This window comes from Bombus affinis, chromosome 16, assembly GCF_024516045.1.
Source record: "Bombus affinis isolate iyBomAffi1 chromosome 16, iyBomAffi1.2, whole genome shotgun sequence".
Classification (NCBI taxonomy): Eukaryota; Metazoa; Arthropoda; class Insecta; order Hymenoptera; family Apidae; genus Bombus; species Bombus affinis.
The window spans coordinates 5342522-5362675 of record NC_066359.1 but is presented as its reverse complement, the minus strand read 5'-3'; the positions used below and the strand labels follow the sequence as shown (position 1 = coordinate 5362675).

The 20154-nt window shown below is 37.3% G+C and overlaps 3 protein-coding genes and 1 long non-coding RNA gene across 8 annotated transcripts; 2 read left to right on the top strand and 2 right to left on the bottom strand.

Annotated features, from left to right (window-relative positions):
• The first annotated feature begins 22 nt into the window (after nt 1–22).
• Nucleotides 23–2986, top strand: LOC126925757 (parafibromin). Its single transcript, XM_050741695.1, has 4 exons — nt 23–298; nt 735–2002; nt 2090–2231; nt 2341–2986. Exons 1-4 carry the CDS (start codon nt 168–170, stop codon nt 2375–2377), a joined length of 1578 nt encoding a protein of 525 aa, XP_050597652.1. The 5' UTR covers nt 23–167; the 3' UTR covers nt 2378–2986.
• Nucleotides 2987–3700: 714 nt separating this feature from the next.
• On the bottom strand, nt 3701–8544 carry LOC126925778 (doublesex- and mab-3-related transcription factor A2-like). Of its 2 annotated transcripts, none has more exons than XM_050741731.1 (4): nt 7944–8544; nt 7295–7515; nt 5220–5456; nt 3701–4859 (listed from the first exon to the last, which is right to left on the bottom strand). In XM_050741731.1, coding segments are annotated over exons 1-4 (1104 nt in total). In that variant the 5' UTR covers nt 7945–8544; the 3' UTR covers nt 3701–4214. The 2 variants fall into 2 exon arrangements, with proteins under 2 accessions (XP_050597688.1, XP_050597689.1); XM_050741732.1 differs by having other exon boundaries at nt 7857–8543.
• A 1162-nt stretch (nt 8545–9706) lies between these two features.
• LOC126925808 (GTP-binding protein Di-Ras2) lies at nt 9707–19853 on the bottom strand. Of its 2 annotated transcripts, none has more exons than XM_050741798.1 (5): nt 19562–19853; nt 19353–19484; nt 18235–18444; nt 15270–15488; nt 9707–14705 (listed from the first exon to the last, which is right to left on the bottom strand). In XM_050741798.1, the coding sequence occupies exons 3-5, from the start codon at nt 18370–18372 to the stop codon at nt 14472–14474; spliced, it is 591 nt and encodes a 196-aa protein (XP_050597755.1). In that variant the 5' UTR covers nt 18373–18444; nt 19353–19484; nt 19562–19853; the 3' UTR covers nt 9707–14471. The 2 variants fall into 2 exon arrangements, with proteins under 2 accessions (XP_050597755.1, XP_050597757.1); XM_050741800.1 differs by having other exon boundaries at nt 19353–19480.
• LOC126925819 (uncharacterized) lies at nt 15770–17660 on the top strand. 3 transcript variants are annotated; one of them, XR_007714108.1, is made up of 2 exons: nt 15770–15855; nt 16720–17660. It is a non-coding gene; the product is annotated as an uncharacterized LOC126925819 (long non-coding RNA). The 3 variants fall into 3 exon arrangements; XR_007714106.1 differs by lacking the exon at nt 15770–15855 and adding an exon at nt 15918–16299; XR_007714107.1 differs by lacking the exon at nt 15770–15855 and adding an exon at nt 15918–16299 and having other exon boundaries at nt 16375–17660.
• Nucleotides 19854–20154: the final 301 nt, after the last annotated feature.

Sequence of the window (20154 nt, the reverse complement as noted above, 5' to 3'; positions counted from 1 at the left end):
CAACAAACAGATCAACCAATCTATAAAACATTTACTGCAAATATATATATACTTTCGTTGGACACTGTAATACTCACAAATGCGCACAGCGTAAAGGCCATTCTTTTCTATCCGCGTTTGATAAAGTAGGAGAAGTTCATACCAACGTTGACAAGGATCTCACAATCATGGCGGACCCATTGAGTTTGCTAAGGCAATATAATGTTAATAAAAAAGAGATAATCGAACGCGAAAATCAAATAATCTTTGGAGAGTTCTCCTGGCCGAAAAATGTGAAAACTAATTATTTAACTTATGGGTAAGTGCTTACTAATTTCCTAGAAAATTAATTGTGACAACTGTAACCTCGATCTTTCTTTCCACCATTGGACAGTCTTCTGCATGATCTCCTTACCACCGATTAAATACTATACAGTTTGCGAAAAGATTGTCAGTATCTTCAAAGATTGATGAATTAATATTTCAATTTTCAAAACTAGGAAGAAAAATCAGTTTTTGTACTTTTTATTTTTGCAATGTCTTTCATTATGTGTTTTGTTTTTTTTTGTTTTTTTTTTTTTTTTTTTTTTGGTTATACAAATCAAAAAAACATACCGCTAACATATCATCCTTTTATTCTATTTTTTAAATTGATGTTGCTACCGATGTACTGTTTTATATTACATACAGAAATTTCTGCTGACATATTAGAATATTTAACAAATAGGATAAATATAAAATGTAATTTTCCATAGATCTGGCAAAGAAGGAACGCCAAAGGAATATTATACTCTTGAGTGCCTCTTGTTTTTACTCAAACATGTACAACTTACACATCCTGTGTATGTGCGGCAAGCAGCTGCAGAGAATATACCAGTGGTACGAAGACCTGATAGAAAAGATTTATTGGCATATCTCAATGGTGAGACTGCTACATCAGCCGCCATAGACAAATCTGCTCCTTTGGAAATTCCTACTCAAGTTAAAAGGACATCTGAAGATGGATTGGAAAGTGGGCCTTCTAAAAAGCCACGTTTCGAAGAAACTCATGTCCAGAAAGTTAAAGAGCAACTTGCTGCCAGGCTGGATGCTCCAAAGGAAGCTTCTGTCACAGTGGATAACATTAAGTCCCTTTCTGAGGCAATGTCTGTTGAAAAGATTGCAGCTATCAAGGCTAAACGTTTAGCTAAAAAGCGTACCACAATTAAAGAAAACGATGATATTGGAATGGGATCTGATTTGCGTGTTATATTGATGGATGTTGATGATACAAAAGATATAGTTTCTAGAGAAAGACAATGGAGAACACGCGCGACTATTTTACAGAGTGGCGGAAAAATATTTGCGAAAAATATATTCGCAATTCTTCAGAGTATTAAAGCTCGTGAAGAGGGCAGACAGAAAGGTCCTGCTGCGCCAACACCTATAGTTACCCCACGCTCCACACCCATGCGCCCGTTACCGCAGCCAGCTGTTTACAATCGATACGATCAGGAAAGGTTTATCAGACAAAAAGAAGAGACAGAAGGATTCAAAATCGACACTATGGGCACTTATCACGGCATGACTCTAAAGTCTGTGACAGAAGGCACTAATCCAGCTGTTAGAAAACCGCCAAGTAATCCTTCCACGACTCCTAGTTCCGGCTTGCTACCGACTTCCGCTGCTAAACTTACAGCGCAGCAAGCGGCACAGAATAAGCGTCCTAGCAGAACTCCTATCATCATCATTCCAAGCGCAAATACATCACTGATCACGATGTATAACTCGAAAGATATACTACAGGATCTGAAATACATCAGTAACGAAGAAAAACGAGCACAAGGCTGTAAACGAGAGAACGAGGTCCTTTTGCAACGAAGAAAGGAAGGCGGGCTCACGGTGCCATACAGGGTAGTAGATAATCCACAAAAACTTACAAATGCAGACTGGGAAAGGGTCGTGGCGGTATTTGTAATGGGTCCAGCTTGGCAATTCAAGGGTTGGCCTTTCGATGGTAACCCTGTTGAAATTTTTTCAAAAAGTAAGTTTACTTTCTTTGCCATATGAATAATATAATATTCATTAGTACGAGAGCAGAATTTAATTTGGTTAATTTTTATTTTTATAGTTTGTGCATTTCATTTAAAATACGACGAAATGAGGCTAGATACAAATGTAGCACGTTGGGCAGTAACAGTGATAGAACTAAGCAGAACAAAAAGACATTTGGATCGGGCAGCATTAATGGTATTCTGGGAACATCTTGACAAGTACGTACTTGTACATACACATACATACATGTCTACATATCTATTCATAGAACCTTCAAATACGCATATAATACTCCAATTACTTTACCTGGTATCTTATTTCTTACAGGCATATGATTAAAAACAAGCCACATCTTCGATTTTAAACTTGATCCTGTTCAAGACCACGGTTATCGTTAACATGGGTGCACGATTTTTGCTAGCTTACACGCTGAGACATTGTATATATTACTGAGCAAATCAACATGTACATACATATATACAGACATATGAATATTCGAAAAATGCAAAAATTTGTCGCGTGTATACCCATTACAAGAGCTTGGCAATAAAATAAGACTAATCCTCACATGTTCACCCAATGAACATATATTCGTAGTAGGACATACATGAGAAACAATTCATACGCGTAACTTTGTTAATCTTTCGATTCGATTTTACATAGTATTCTGGATTGCAAGATTAATATCCTCATGTAATGTTCACGTAGTAAAGTTCTTACTATGGTATCGATTACTCTAGTATAAACTGATGTGCCTATTATTAAGCGAGCAACAGCAAGCATTATTCTTAAATATATGGAACGTAAGAAAGATCGTGTTTCGTATATCCGTACATGTACCAAAAACAAAGCAACACGAACGACTGATAAAGAAAGAGGTAGAGAGAAGAAAAGAAAATGTTCACGGGGTACATCCCGTGAAACGTATATTACAGAACCAAATAAAAAATAACTAGTATATATCGCTTATGTATCTCAGTGTTTGTCTTTTGCTTCCGCTTACTGTTTCAGAGTGTAAATGAAAGAAAAATCCAAGAGAATTATTAGTTCTCAATACGACGTCAAGTTCCTTGTAATTCGCTGCACGACGAATCGGAGAATTCCCTGCGGGGTTAACCTCAATGTTTCGCCTCCTTAAAAAGCGGGGCCAAAGTAAATCGCTTCTGGCCATTGACAGTTTCTCTAGGATATCCGTACTGTTTATACAGACAATTGAATCTTCCTAACTCGATTACTGGCGTCTTATTAGGTTAGCAGTTACGCGATAGCCGCCGCAAGAAACTTTCAAACCAGTTCCCGAAGAAATACCTAAAAAAAATATCTCCTTTATAGGGACTCCTGTTCTCGGTGCTACGTGTTGTAAATAACATATAAATAGGCGAGCTATTTACGTTGGAGGATAAATTTGAGAGCACTTTAAACTCTTGTTTACCTTTAAGTACCTTTGTAGCAAAATAAATAATAAAAAAGTCAACAATTAAAAAATAATAAATAAAATATTTTTTAATAAACTAAATTATTACAAAACGCAATTATAGAAAATAGAGAACAGATGTTTTTTTACTACAAAATAACGATTTTAAAAAATGACTTCAAAATTTTCACAACAAATGTCAATGATACATGTTAAACCTATAATTAAGAAAATTATATAAAAAAAATAATATAATTAACTATTTGGAGACTATTGGTATATACAAATTAAACCAAGGTGACCACTTAAAAAAAAACTCTAAAAAACATCACGAACTACTGTAACAGATTGTATTTCACGCTCCACGATCAAAGGTCAATCGGTAGAGAGACGAGTATGCCATTGGGACAAGCGATGCATGCTAGAAACACGCTTCGCTTGATCCGGCTGGTCACACTGAACTTTGAAGATTAAGGTCTGCCGATCACGGAAATTCCCCTACCCTGATAGCAACACCATACGCGAACGCTCGTTAAGTTCACGTGCAGTTTCACACACGATAAGCTGATAACATTTTCAAATCCGTAATTAATCAGCCTTATCGACAGCGAGCATACGATGTCCTAAGATCTAGAAATCTGGATCAGAGTTATAAATCATTAAATCCGTTTGAAATACAATTTTGACTATGTGAATTATCGTGTTTCCTCGTTCGAATGGTACTTAAACTCTTCAATTAAAATAAACGAAATCAATCTACTTAATCAAATATAAATTCTCCAGTTGCTTAGGGAAATTTGTAACTGCACTGAGTGCAATTAGGCTGCACGCAAGGGATACCCGGCAATACTGGTGGTAAATGAAGGAAACCAGGCCTTGGTGAAAGATGATCCGTAACCTGAGCATACATGTGATCTCTCAGCTGTTGCTGTACGCCAGAATTGAAGTAATTGTTATACTGAACATTTAGAGCTACTCCCTCTTGCTCGTGTTGTCCGCTGTTTTTTATGGGTAACGTGGTGCAAGCCGTCGTATCTGCTATATTTTTGGGAAACTGATCGGGAACGATGTTCAACAAGCAGTAACCATCTCCGTAGAAGTTCCTGGATAGACTGGAGTATATTGGAGCCAACATCGTGCCTGCAATATGTTCGTTACTCCTGGTCTCGTTGATGGTTTGAGGTGGTCGAAATGCCGATGCGTAGGTGGTCGAATTGATGCCGAAACTTTCACTGGCAAAGTACTCGATGGCTTTTAGAAGGTCCTGGCCGCATCTTTGCAACACCAATTGTAGTACCGAGAGCTTCGTATTGGGAAAAAGTCGAGCTAATGTTTCCACCGAAGTCTGCGACACGCTGCTCTCTTTTGTCTCCTCTGAATTGTTCACGTTGAATACCAGGCTCTTGTACTTTGGCGGGTTCTCGTTGATCGTCTAAAAGGTATATCGACCAGTCAGATATTCAATATTTTTGCTATTGTTGATATTACATCGATCAATCATGCAGACTGTTGCCTAAAAAATGACAATAGCGCTTCAAGTATCGGTACTTGTCTCAAGTCTTTGTTTGGGTGCTCCAAACTTGTTAAAATGATATAGATATATTTAAATTAAGTTACTAAATGGTTACTAGGGCAAGGATACTTATGCAAATCCATATTTTTATGAATATAATTAAAAAGATGGAACTTGGGTAGAAAATTGTTTTAACTATCAAATGTTACAGATATTATTTGCATATTATACGCATCTTTCTACAAATGCATCAAAATCTGCGGTCTAATGATTACATACTGACGAATCCTGACACTGGTTGTTCAGAGAGTCGTCTTTCCTCGGATCTTCAATGTGTAAGCCCTCTTTAGGAGGAGGATCTTCTTCTTTGTTAGTGTCTACAACTGACTTTGGTTCGGTTACTGCCATGCCAAATATTTTTCCTGGAGGAAGTCGATTGAATCTCTGTCCAGTCGCTACTTTAGCCATTTTTAGGGCAATAGCGTCCTCAGCCGCCTGTTGCCTCTTAAGGGCGACCTTTAAATCATTGAATAAATGAAATTAATTTCTGTGAATGAAGAATAGAAATTCAGATATTGGCACATGGCAATGAAAAATGAAGTCAGATCGGATCATGACTCTGAGCTTAATTTATAAATGGACCCGCCGCTTAGCCGATACTGCATATGTGTTTTCTTAACGGCCAATGTCAATAGAGATACATATGGGACCATTTGGCACGTGTTATTCCCGGCCGGACCACCCACTATATTGTTTCACATCGTCAGGATTGTTGAGGAAGTCTGACAGAGTCCCTCTTTTAGATTTTACGCTTCTTCCAAAAAGAATACGATTTTACCAAGAATATTCATTTCGGAGGTCCTAAATCAATAATTTATGTATATTTATGTGTTTATGTATTTACGATAAATTTAATATACAAAATGCACATTGTACGCAGAAGTACAGGGTGTTCTAGTAATCATGGTTCAATTGTTTGCAATCGGCAAGGAGCGATTCTACGTGAAAAGATAAGTCAAAAATATGGAATAAAATTTTTTCATACGATGATTCATTTTCAAGGAAGTCGAACCTGCAGTCTAATAATTAATTTCTAATAAGAATTTATTACAAATTGACTCTAATAATAAGTTACGCTACAATTTTTAACGCTTTCACCATTGTTGATGTATACGGTGAGACTGAACATTTGTTTCAACAATGCTACTGACTGCAATTATTGAATTTCTCACCCCATAGCGAAATATTGCGCACTAATAGACATTTAATATTATTAGCTACTTATCGATTTTGGACATTAAATCATTCATATAATAATTGAGCAGCTTTTTGGAAAAACGTATAGAATATCATGAGATAAAACGACGTATCAAACAAATAGCGTGGGAAATGAATAGCCTTGCATCCAGTTTTTAATTTGATAATTATCATCCTTGAAGAATTTTTCTCTTTCTATATTCAGAAAATGAAGAACAATTTTACAAAAAATATATACCATAGATCTGTAGGTTGTTTTTTCACAACGCTAGATGCAATAATATTTCTAATAGAAAACGAAAGTATATTTCTCTTAGGGAGAAGAAATGGAATTTCAGTAGCGGTGTAAATGTCATTTACAATGCTCATATTTTTGAAACGTTGTGTTATAGTAGAATCATTAACGCGAGAGAAATCAAACAAATTAGCCGGCTGATTGGTGGAAGCTAAGCAAGCTCGATTCAGAGGCGAACATTTTCCGTGTTTCACGCAAGTTTGTTTGAGAAACCGGCGGCAACGTTTCCATCGAGCGGATCGAGAGGATGGATGAAGTATCGAGTGTCATAATGCCTATGCAAACAGAAATGAAACGCAACACCGAGCGTTAATGGATTTAATTCCTCTTCTCCCCCGTCGTTTGATCGACTCTCTTTCTTCTACCAGAGGAACAGGAGATCGAGTGGCACAAGTGCAATAGAAACTGAATATCACTTTGTCATTAGTTCCCTCTGACCACTTCTTTTTTTTTTCAAAAGTCAAGAACTTTTAACAATATTCCGCTCGTATGGAAAATGACGAAGGGCACTGATTGACTTCATTAAATATCGAAGGTGACGAAGTTGACCTTTTTTTCTCCATTTCCATGTACTCGCAGAGGAACACGAGATGCTTCATTAATTATTGCCAATATGTCAAAAAGTTATTATACATGAGCTACCGTGTAGGTTCTCGATTTTATTATTTTATATAAATACGGTGTTTATTAGGTGTCTTCGTGAACAATGATAAATCCTCGAAATCATAACAAATAATAAAAATAAAATTAGTCGAATAAGATATTTGAATTGAAATTGGCAGAAAATTAAAAGAACTCTTACCTGAGCAGCCATTACTCTTTGCCTCTCAGCAATCAGAGAACACTTTGGACAAAGACACTCTCTGTAACGACATTCTCTTTTGTGTCCCCTCAACCAAGAAATCAAGCCATGGTTTCTACACCGAGCACACTTTGGTCTCCTCTGCTTCAGCTCACCTTCATCCTCCTCGTTCTCCTCTTTACCTTTACTCTTTCCACGCAACATAGTCTTTTGATCACTCACTAATATCCACAGATTTAATCATTTTGAGTCATCCAACAGTAAACGAAACAATAGAAAGTATAAATAAAAGTAAAACTTTGTTAACACTACAGGGAAGTAATTACTAGACTGCAGAGTTTTACGCACTTATGCTAAATTAAGGACGCAGAAATGCGTGCAATGTACAAAAATATATAGAATATACAAAGTACGGTACTCGTCACAATTTTTAACACGCAAAACTATAAATTGGTAGGCAATTTACAAAAATGAAAATCTTCGCTTATACAAATCTTCGTTTAGAAAAATCCGCAATCTAGCAATTAACGAGACAATTTATTATCGGTTTCCATACTAACACGGTAACAAGATATTAATTTCGTGTAACGATGAAGATACAAATTTGATTATGCGAATAAACAGCGAGAAGAACGAATAAATTGCTAACTATCTGGCGTCTCAGGGCGATTGTTGATAGACGACTGAGTGGCCAGCCGGCTGAAAGAAATCACTCTCTAATCTTCTGCAACATTTGGATGTTTCCGTGGTGGCGCGCGATTGGCTCCGCACCGTGTACACGTTGCCTATCTCTACAGCGATTCCAGCATCCCTCCGGAGGAGCAACAAGACAAACATCCACCGGACCACCCTTTCTTCACGATTGGCCCGCCGATGTTTGTTCTCTTCCGCCACTCCTACCCGGTCACTGAGATCCTCCGCGACTTTACGGATCTGCTGACACTTGCCGATCACGGATAGTAACGAAATGTCCCATTCTTCATAGCCAATATGCCCACTGGCTTTTATACAAAGGTGTCTCAACGAGGTTCAACTAATTTGACAATTTTTGTGATACTTCTAGTTATGGATATATTTATACTCCTCTTTGTTCACTGAAAATGCTTAAATAAACCCTCTTTCTTGTTTTAATACTCTGTATAGTACATATTTCTCTATCACGTTCGTCGCCACGAATCACTCAATGATGTGGAATTTTTCTTGGAGGAGATATTTGTTACATTGTAACAATGTTGTCAGCGTGTTACATTCATATCCATTAAGGAGGGATATTTTGTACAAGAAAGAAATTATTCCTTTTTTTGAGACTGAAAGAAAGTAAAACATGATTTAACAGTAGAATGACAGTGGTACGAATTTCTTTCTCATTGCTAGCATATATGTACATCATAACCATTATTGTACATTGAGGACTGAATTTTCTATTAAACAGAAGAAGCTAAGCTTGAACAAGTCGACTAGTCTGATGAGATGTTTCAAGATTCGATATAGTATAGTGTTAGAAGTCTATGTATCTGACGTAAACATTGAAATGCACAACAATTTTTATAATCCGATGTATGTCATTCCCATTGTGGATTAACTTTGTCCCTGATACAGTGGTTGCAACAGCACATACAGCATATACAGTGGTTGCAACGAATATTGGCATACTAATTTTTTTATTACAGCATTTACATACTAATTCATTCAAGTTGTAATTTATTCTTGTAGTAGTAGTATTGTATGACTGCAAAGATTTGATACGGTGAAAATGAAACGTAGAATCTGGAAAAGAGACACTTCATTGGAAAATGAAGGTATGTGTCAATACTTTGTGTAGCTACCATAATAACCACTTGACAGTAAATCATTTGGTAATATGAAATCTCGGTTAGAAGATATTTAAATGTGTTCCATCGATGTCCATTAAAGTAGAAAATTTTGTATCAGCAGAAAGAGTTATTTTTATTATGAAACTGAAAGGAAATAGAGCAAAGTATTATTGAATGGGTTGAATAAAATATATGAAAAATAATAGTGTATTGAATGAAGCTGACCAAGATTGCAAGTCTGCACTGAACTGAAGAATCTTATATCCAAAAATTATTCCTTCTTTGAAACTGAAAAAAACGAATACAAAGGAATATTGTTGAATGGTGAAAACAAATATATAAAAAAGAAAAAATAATATGATACTTATATTTTGAACGGAGATGGCCCAGGACTGGAAGTGGAGTGATTGGTTGTAGAGAACAAGCTTGTTGCCAAGAATTAAGATTGTATAATTCGCAGGTTTTATAATATTTTTTTTCATTTTCTTCACGAGTACAGATTCGTAGCCGGTTAAACGGTTCTGGAGTGTGGATAATAATAATAAACGAGCCATCGCAACAATAAATCGATCATTGTCGATATTCGTAATGTTATTAGTTATTTTTTTTTTCTTCATCTCTTCTTCGTTTCGCTAAATATTTAAAACGTTCTTCGTGCCTTCCTAAAGACGCACACCCGCGAGTATACTGTGGAACACGCGTAGCCATGATATGTGATTCCTTCGTTTCCGTCGATTTACGACCGATCAAAGGTGGGAGTTAACCAAATTTGAATAATCCCTTAAAACACTCACGGATCTTCTATTTAATTTGCACGATCAGATAGTTGGTTCTCCTTTTTGATTGTTATACTTTCTTCTCTGTTTCTATTTTTATCTTTCATATTTTCTGCTTCAACCTGAGTTATATGGATATGGTAGATCATTGATATGATTATTTGTTGATATGGTAAAACTTCGTTGATATTTATTTCACGATATCGATCACAGACTTACTTTTTCTCTAACACCCCCCATTGTCCCCCTTCTCCTCCCCCACCTTCGATTCAACCGCATATTTTTATCGCCAGTTGCTTAAAACTCATTTTTAAACACGCTTCTCTTTTCTTTTTACACTGAAATTTCTGCAGGAAGCTAGGTGGACAAGCGTTAACATTGTTTCCTCATCATGGTCGTTAACACATATCATTTATGGTTCCTTCTCCTCTCCTTTCTTTCGTAAAGTAATGAGAAGATACGGATATTATCGAGAGAATGCATGTTTTTAAAATCGATCATCACTTAACAACAAGCTTAAGCCTAAGTAAATTTCCCATAAATAACGACAACGTATTCTTTGGAATTTTTAGCACGAACGACCCTGTATCCTTCCTCTCTCTCTCTCTCTCTCTCTCTCTCTCTTTTTCTCTCTCTCTCTCTCTCTCTCTCATTCTCTTTCTCTCTTCAAATACCTAATCGTAGAACTTATTATTCGAAGACGATCCTCCTTTTTATCCGATCTTCTCGATATTGTTTTTTTTTAGTTTCACGACGATTATTCGATTTATTTTAAGTGACAGAGTCGATTTGACACATCGACGCTCTATAATAAGTTGAATGGAATTAAATCTATGGAGAGAACGACGAAGAAAAATCGAATAGAAGATTTCTATCCTGAGCTGGACTCGAGCCAGAGTTCATTCGCGTACGAAGGCAAGCACTAGACCACTGCGCCATTATAGAAGACTCGTAGTGAAATAGTTAGTTACTTATAGTATACTATCTAGATTTTTACATCTTTAAGTAAATATATCTGTAATATAATAGACAATTTGTATTCTCATTAATATTGCAACTATTTGGATATTGCATCCACCATATTTTCTATTTCTTATAGAAAAATTGAATCAAGCGTTCTAATCACTCTGAAACTTATTAGTTTCTCTTACAGTAATTATATCTATGAATTTCTATATTAAATGCTTCTGATAGAAACGTTGCCTATTTTTTTAACGTTTTAATCTACCCAATACCGCCTTTTTAAGTATAACATTTTTGTTTCAATTTTCGTCTTCGAATAACAGTCGCGATCAGATTATTGGAAATATCGTACATAGGTACATTCGTGGACACACAATAAAAAATAAAGCGTAATATCGTAAGAGATCCATCGTATTCTGTTATGTTTCGTGGTCGTGCGTGCCTTAGTAATTATAATACGATAAAAAATTGATGCTCTCGATGCATGCGTGTACTCTGTTTGGCGCGTATAAATATTTCAAAATTGAGCGGGCGATCTACCGCGCACGCGCGACGGACGCGCGCGCTCTTTGAACAAGGACGAAGTAATGCGACTTCACTGAAACAAATTTTCGCTTCGGCGTAACGTATTTTTATCGCGAGGAAGCTTCCAAAATTAATCCTTTGAAAATCACGATTCAATGTACGTATATAAGACGAAGCACGGTTATACAATGTTCTCGACGAATGCTAAAAATCGAACACCAACATCTGTAAAAAGGATCGCCTGATTTCGCAGATAGAAAATCGTCAAAAATCGCGGTTAGAGATTTTTCAACGTGATTAACAAAGGATTAAATCAGAAGTTATATTTGCGAATTGTTTGCAAAACCGTGAAAACAATAGTAATCGACCTACGATCACGCAGAAAAAGCTCACAATTTATACAAATCACACCGATTGGCCCCGAAAAAATCATAGAATACGATATATCGATTTCTAATTCGCATGTGTGTGTGTGTGTTTTCCTCGTTTTCCCCTCCCTCCCTTCCCTTTACTTGCCACCCTTCTTCTCGTCACTCAGCATGCTGAGGGTCGATTTCATAAGGTCAGATTCGCCTTTGACTAGACTCTTTTTAACCTTGCATCTAAATATAACATGCAGGTATGTATGTATATACAGACTCATGCACAGATACGCGAGAGCATCAGGCTGCCAAGAAATTAATGCAACACTGACCATTACATTGTAACAAACCTTTTCAACCTTGCAATAATTCTAAGAAAACAAATTCGACGTGGATGACTTTTCTAGTCGCTAAACGATATATAGGTAAATGAACTTTTTTTTACGTATCAGTTGCTGATAAATTGCAGATTTTTATACGGTCATGCGAAATTTGAAATAATGTATAAAATAAATATGTAAAATATTCAAAGAATAGTACTTGCTACAATATTCAGTCAGTAAAAAAATTCAATAATTAGAATTTGCATAAATATCCACAATTCATTTGTTAAATTAGATTTAAACGACAATATGGAGTTTAAGAAACGATGAATCGACATGAAACCGGCCCTCATTCCTTAAATTGTGCACGCACGTACCTGATTGTATGCTCACGGTTACAATACAGGATATGTGTGTTCCTTTCGTGAAACAACCGCCCAGTGATTCGCGATTCGACAATAATAATAATGATCATGGTAATGTCATTGATCGTTTGTCTATCGTAATATCAGTGGGACAACGTATTTTGTCCCGTTAACGCGTTAGACAGAATTACAGCGTTTGTTTCTTAAAGCTATCGGTACGATGATTGAACGCCGGCACGAGTAGACAAAACGACGACCACGTATAAAATGGCTGGAACCATAATTCGTTGATGTTCGCTGAAAACAAGCAGTCACTCTACCGACCAAATTAGAGACTAATTTATCATCCACTCGTGCCTCTATTGCGTTTCTTAAATGAAAGGAAGCTTCGGCTCCCACAGATACAGAGACGTCATCGAATAACAGTTAAATACAAAGGAAACTATAGTAATCGGTCGCTCCAACAAAGATGAGCTGGACAGTCAAGGCAAATTTTTCAAGCTGATGACACTCACAATGTCTACTTTTGAAGAAATTGGCAAAAATTCCTAAAGTTTGTTTTAAGAAATTCTCCTTCGCCCTCTCTATTCGTTTATCAATGATAGTAATAGTAATACCAGAGGACAGAGATATCATAGTGAAAAAGTTTGCCCAAACTCGGCCCAGGAACCTCGGTTGCAACGATAAACGCGAGTAGCAAGATAAACGAAACTCGAGTCGAGGAACAAACGAGCCCTTTGAGGCGAGTCCCTTTAATTAGCGTCTCCTCGCAAACACTAATAGCCTACGTCTGTGCGTACGACATACAGGAGGAAAACACTAAAATTTGGGTCAACACGGGAAACGCATGGTGCCTAATGACTCTGTGTGTGTTTGTGCGTGTTAATACACGTATGTAAGCCTTTCTGTGTGTTGTCCGTGTACGTGTAAGTGTGTGTAAGTACATGTAATTGTATCAACCAACGTGTGTCGAGTAATAAATCCTAATTAGCATCGTTACAAAAACCTTACAACTATTCAACAAAAACCAATCTCGTAACAACTTTTTATCTAATTTTATCGTTTCTCGTTCGCATGTGTTTCGCCCCTATGCTCCATCTCCGGATGGAGAAAACTTGTATGCGATACTAGTCCCAGAAATTGATCATCGCGTTAGTAGTCTCGGACAGCGGTCTCGGAAGATTTTCGTGAAAGAGCGTTGATTCTGTGTTGGATCGTTAAACCTGTTCGGTATACATCTCATCGTACATTAATACATATATATCAACAAACGTGGTCGAGACTATAAGCTTTGTACTGGCTGCTCTTTCAAGGAAAATCCACGTTGTTCCGTTGGGCACGAAAAGGACGATCGCTTTTTGTCAGATCGGTTACTTGGTCTAGATCGGTTCTATGCCGGTCAGAACGATCGTGTCCCTTCCATATAGTAAGCTCGGGATAATCGAGCGAATGGTCAGAATGTATAATGATCCATTAACGAGCCGACTGGTACAGAATGAAAAACGCGTCGTTGGTCTCGTGAAACCTAGAAGACGGACCGAGTTACGTCGCTCTGTATCAAAATTAAAAAATCTATCAATAGTATAGTAATACGGTTTGGTTTAGAAAGAGACTACAAAGCGGCCCTAATGCTCTGAATCGACCGTTGTAACAATCGGCACGTTATTATCCCTCTTACCGACGCACAACCTCACAATCTATCCGATCTCATCGTTGGAGGACCCACAAACGTCCTGGAGAATTATTTGTCTGCGCGAGAATAAGCTTCTTAATGAAAAAAGAGCATTAGATACACCCTGTACGACACGTAGTCTCACGGATATCTATCGTCCCTTTCGTTCGCGCAAAATCTAATCTATTCTAACTACTGGTCGTGTCGAGACTACCGTGGCCGATGCCACGCCGGGTCGAGAAATCGCCGACTGATTCTGTTACTTTTGTCCTTCGAATAACTTCTTCTTTTTCCTTCTTTTTCTTCTTTCTTCTGGTCGTCTTCATACACGATGCACCGCAACTTCTTTCCATTATGGCTGCTCTAATTCTGCTAGGTTACATTACGCAGCATTTCTCCTTTAGACTGATCGCATTGTTGCTTTGTACAGGCTGCAACGATACAGATCTGTTCTTCTCGAGCATCAGCAGGTCCCGAAATAATGCATTTACGTTGTGATTCGTCTTGGCGGATGTTTCCAGAAAACCACAGCCCCAGTTCGCGGCTTCTGCTGCTCCTTCGCTCATCGATACCTCGCGCACCGATGGACTCTCGTCGCATTTGTTCCCAACCTGTTAAATAACGAGAATCAAATAGAAATATCAAATTATATTGGTATTCTTCTTGCGAAGAATTTATAGAAAGATTGCTTTAAATATGAAAGATGAGAAGAAATGAGGAATGTCCATTTTTCGTGATTTTCCACTTTATAATACATTTTGTTTCTGACAACTGGGAGTAGAGAACTATCGAATTACAATGATTATAATGTCCAAAATGTCTCCATAAAACAGCGTTAAAGATTTAATGTACTGGTTTGTTCTACTGCACTGAAACAAAACAAGGATAAAAGTAATTAATATTTTATTAGTCATTTTTTACGATGTCTAAGATATAAACTTCGTTTTATAAACAATATAATTAAATTCATTAAATGTTGTTCCTCTCGTGAATTAAAATATTAATTTTCTCGATAAAACTATTTTATGACAATCCTTGTTTTCTTCTACTCTTCAGGTTATATTTATTCTGTAACATTCCTCGCTTTCTCACTTTAATCTTCATATTATACAACATCATTTTGTAAGAAAAATATGGCAACTTGAAAACGAGACAACCAAAAGAATAGGCCTTACCAGCATTATAGGTATCTGTGATACGTCCTGTCCCTTAAGCTCCCTAATAATAGCCCAGATCGGTCGTAGTTCCTCGAGGCTTTGCCGTGAGCACACCGAATACACCAGGATGAAGGCGTGACCTTTGCTTATGGAGAGCCGTTGCATCGCGGGAAACTGATGAGACCCCGTTGTGTCCGTAATTTGAAGCGTGCATATGTTTTTATTGCAGCTTATCACCTGAAATATTCGTAGCATAATCGTCCCATTTCCGCCCGTTTGAATATCTCTGTTAGTTCGCCACGCTTCTCGTCGCAAACACAGCACGGGTCTCAACAGTTCCACCAACGAAGCTTTCTTATACTTTCTTTTTTCTCGTTCCGAAACTTCTTCGATAGTTTCAACGAGCTTGAAACTGACATTGCATCAATCGATTAGGAAATAATTTAAATCTACTTACGATCACGATCGATGATCGCTTAATCGATGTTAGAAATTGTGCAAACAATCGATTGAACGGGATCGTCGATAATTTGAATTATCCACTAATCGATCGATCGCGCAATCCCAATCGCAACGCGATCCATAATATTCGTTATTAATGTCGGTAAGGAAAAGCCTCCATTAATATGTATATATATCACTCATCTACTGTAACAATGACATAACACAAAAATTATGATTTTAAAAAAAACTTAGTTTGAATATATTGAATCGTTGTAACTTTGTTAAGACCATATCTCTATGGTTAAAATATGACGTTAAAATTCATTGAATGAGCGATATATCGATAATCGACGACAACCATTAGATATCGATATACGAAAACATAAAAAATGCATCGATTGAAAATTAATATCATTCGTGTCTTAAAACATTCAGAACAGGAAGCATCGTTAATTATGAAATAATAGAGGGTTGATTTAAAAGTTAAACGTATTCAAATGGTATTCGAATCGTATCTCTAACCTAACCCTATTATCTCGTTTTCTGGCGAGTTATATAACAATGTCGAGAGAACAATGGATTTGAAATGCAAATAAAAACAGAGGTAGGAAACGTTGTTCGGTCGGGGAGATCGATTGTTTACTCGTAGCTCGATACCATGTGAATCTCGTGATTACAGAACGAGATAATGGTTAGGAGATGAACGATTAGAACAATGATCTTGCATCATGTATGAATCATCGGTGAAGCATCAGTGATTTACGTCACGACGGTCCCTCTTACTTATCTGATCGGGAAAATCTATTACCTCTGTTTCATACACGACATACCTCTACTACTTGCATCGCCTGTCCGATCCAATTCTATACTACTTCCCCGGTTAATTATCAAACGTGCGATAGTCTCGATATACGAGATCGCGAAATCGATTTAAATGATAAGAAATGCATTAACGTTGTATCTAGGCTGTTTCGATATTGAAACGCACGGAAATTGAACTGACCAACTCTATCGAAATTTACAGGTACATATCCTTGTACAACATGGTAGGCCTGCAACATTTGCTCCAATACGATGTGAAAATTGGGAAAATTCTGCACACAACATAGTAGGCAATGAGAATTTTTAAGTGCAAGTATTACAACTCGATATTTGTTGTTCCAACAAATGTGCAAGAATTTTGAAATATATACGGGAATGTTTAATTAATTTCTAGGAAAGTAGCAATTTGGAACTTTTCTGATGAAAAATCGATGACATTTTTTACAACAAACATAAATGGAAATTGTACATAAATCAACGAATATCAGAAGATGAGGATATTTGCCAGAAAGGAAATTGCCCTCGCTTACGTAATATACGTAATACGTAATTCTCTTAATTGTAAGATATTTCTCTTAGTTATAAACAGAGAATAATATACTTTTGTTAATTTTCATTCAGATTCATTAAGGTCTCTGCGATAACACGGATTTGGATAACTAGACATATTTTTGGAACGTAACTATATCGTGTTATACGAGGATACCTGTATTCTGTCTTTGAAACCTTAAATGCAAATATCATATTGAGAACGTATATTGAAATATGTATATAAATGTATATTGTCCTTAAAACCTTAAATGCAAATGTATATAAATGTATAAATTTGTTGGAATTGATCAATTTTGCTTCTGATTAACCTAATTAAAGAAATAAATCATCTGCCAAAAAAGATACTCAAATATTTTACGCACTAAATCGCTTTTGAAAGTATGGAAAGTAAAATTTCTACATTCCATCTATGAAAGGTTAAATAGTAATCTAAATACATACTGATAAAATTAAAACATTCTTTAAAAATTTGCTAGAATTGATCAATTCCGCTTCAAATTGACTTAATTAAATAGATAAATGAATTATCTAATTATACAGACAATAAAATTTTCATATACTATATCGGTTTTGGAAGTATGAAAAATAAAATTCGCGCGCAATTGAATCTAATCGATATCTAGATCAACTCTGCGGCTATACTATGAATAAGTTATTTTTTGTATTTTTATGTATTCACATAGGAAATCTAAAATTGCACAAATGTAGAAAATGCACATAATATGAATAAATATACAAAGTACATATACAGATTATAATAAATTATAATTGTAATATCCAGTGGAGGAAAGACATTTTTGCTTAGATTCCACTTGTTCAATTTATAAAAATACCAATTTGCATAAACCTATACTTGATGCAACATATTATATTTCTTGGTCTATGAAATTTATCTTAATTTAATGATTCTTAGAAAATTGTAAGTCACCGATGACCCCCGTGGCAACTATCATGCTGATTTATAAAAATATCAATTTGCATAAAAATCTGCAGTCTATAATTGTGCAATTCGATTTTCTACAAAAACGGAACATCGCATAACAAAATTGTATTCTATATTTCTGATTTATTTTTTCGTGTAGAACCAATCCTTTGGCGATTTTACCATGATTACCGGGACACCATGTATAAAGTATACTAATTCACGCATCCTTCTTAGGCTTACCTGTCTGTACGTATCCTCGATAGTGGGTATATAGGACTCACGAAAGGTTCCTTTCACGAAACGCAGCACGAGAGAGCTTTTGCCGACACCGCCCGCCCCAAACACCACCACGCGATAGTCGTTGCTCTGCTCCGGCATCCTGACATCTGCCGTCCCGATGATGTTAACCCCCGCCAGCCGGGGTCCGTCCGTGATCCCGTTTAAATCTGTCTGTCGCACACGACGTACAAAAGCGAAATTGACTCACACGCCCACGGCTTTTTGCGTAAAGGTTGCAGCAACCCTCCGCCACCCTAGAATCTCTCCTTCCCTCTTTTTACGCCTCTGCCGGTTGCTGTTTACATTGACCAATATATGTACTCTCTTTATTCGACTCCCACGAGTGCGATGACGTTTAACGACTGGCTGATTTAACTACAAAGCGAACCACTTTGAGCATCAATCAAATTATATATGGATTATAACACTACTGTATCTCCAATTATCATCAAACGATTGAATCACAAGTTGTAAGCTTAATGAATAAAGTCAACGTGGAGTCATCAAGCTACTGCTCCACGTGCTATCCTTTTCGTATGCAATTTTCCAATAGATTGTGTAATTTATTTAATAGAACTTTCTTCTTTTCTTTTTTTTTTTTTTTTTTTTTAGCGATATTGGAATGCTCGATTGACTGATTACTCGGCGAGAAAAACGACGACCCGATATAAATGCCACTTCAAAATCCTCTTACGACCCGTAATTATCCCTCTATATGTGTATGTATTCAACAAGTGATGTTTGAGACTCGAGTCTCTTGTCAACGTTATCAAACAACGTTTTCACTTCGCAGGCTCAATGGTAATATCGAGGACGGTTTAAGAAACGTGTGAATCGGGTTTCAATATCAATCACTACCAATCACTCTCGAGATCATCTAAAAAGAACGAAATAAAAAATAATCAGTACAAACAGCAGAGAGGTACCCGGGAACCCCGGAGCGAGATATTCTTGACCAATTACTGAACCACGACCACGGTTAAACGTCGACGCGTCACGAGTCGCATTAGGCGATAAGATCACGATCGCATTGACCCGGTGATGCGGAGGGTCTGCAGATAATAAAGTGTCTGATGAACCTTGTGGGCCAGACGATACCGCTGTGCGCTCTCTTTTCGTCCAACAAGTCACTTTGACTTCCAGCAAGCCGATATAGTTCCTGGAGAAGACGTTTCACTGAAGAGGACGTTCCCTTGCTTGCCTCTTGCTTCCTAATTCAAAAATCAGTAATGAACTTCACAGACTGGAGGTCGAGCTCCGTTAAGGTTCAAAGGAATCTTCTGCCCACCGAAACAGTCAACGTGCTAGACCAAGGAGCCTTCTAGGAGCCGGGATGATAATAACTGGCCTGGCCAAGGATACTCATCCAGTGTCGATGTCCTGGCAAAGCGGGTCACCTGTCCAACGTCCAAGTACCTTAACCACGGCAGTTAATTAGCAAATGATCGATCGACGGGTGTTGCGCTCGATTTCCACCGGCCACGGGATCAGCATATTCTCAGCACTCTCTCTTTCTATGTCCGGCCACTCGCTACCGTGAACTTTCACGATCTCGATGGAAAACGAAGCGCACGCCCTCCGCACCGGGGCTCACCCCACTCTGCGCGGCCGAACGTGTGTATGTGCGTTAGGTACGTGCGCACTACGCCGAAAGTGCCGTGGAAAATCAATAGCGCGTCCGTGTGCCGGTGCACACGCACGTGCACCGTCAACTGTGCGTGATTTCCAGTCCCACCTATCATGCTTTTGCAGGACTCTGCTTGCAACTCAACTCCTGTTCTGTTCTCTCACGCAGTTTTGGTGAATTGATTATGTACAAGGATGATCAGAGTGACTAGCTTGGTGACATACTGCTATGGTTTCCTAAAATGCTGATGTAGA

Excerpts from the sequence above, each read along its gene's own strand:
- LOC126925808 (XM_050741798.1), bottom strand. The coding sequence starts at position 18,372 with ATGCCGGAGCAGAGCAACGACTATCGCGTGGTGGTGTTTGGGGCGGGC. Across the intron at positions 15,489-18,234 it reads TCGAGGATACGTACAGACAG|GTGATAAGCTGCAATAAAAA; the intron begins GTAAGCCTAAGA and ends CGAATATTTCAG. Across the intron at positions 14,706-15,269 it reads CACAGATACCTATAATGCTG|GTTGGGAACAAATGCGACGA; the intron begins GTAAGGCCTATT and ends GTTATTTAACAG.
- LOC126925757 (XM_050741695.1), top strand. The coding sequence starts at position 168 with ATGGCGGACCCATTGAGTTTGCTAAGGCAATATAATGTTAATAAAAAA. Across the intron at positions 299-734 it reads ACTAATTATTTAACTTATGG|ATCTGGCAAAGAAGGAACGC; the intron begins GTAAGTGCTTAC and ends AATTTTCCATAG. Across the intron at positions 2,232-2,340 it reads TTCTGGGAACATCTTGACAA|GCATATGATTAAAAACAAGC; the intron begins GTACGTACTTGT and ends TATTTCTTACAG.
- LOC126925778 (XM_050741731.1), bottom strand. Across the intron at positions 5,457-7,294 it reads AAAGAGTAATGGCTGCTCAG|GTCGCCCTTAAGAGGCAACA; the intron begins GTAAGAGTTCTT and ends AATGATTTAAAG. Across the intron at positions 4,860-5,219 it reads ACCAGTGTCAGGATTCGTCA|ACGATCAACGAGAACCCGCC; the intron begins GTATGTAATCAT and ends TATACCTTTTAG.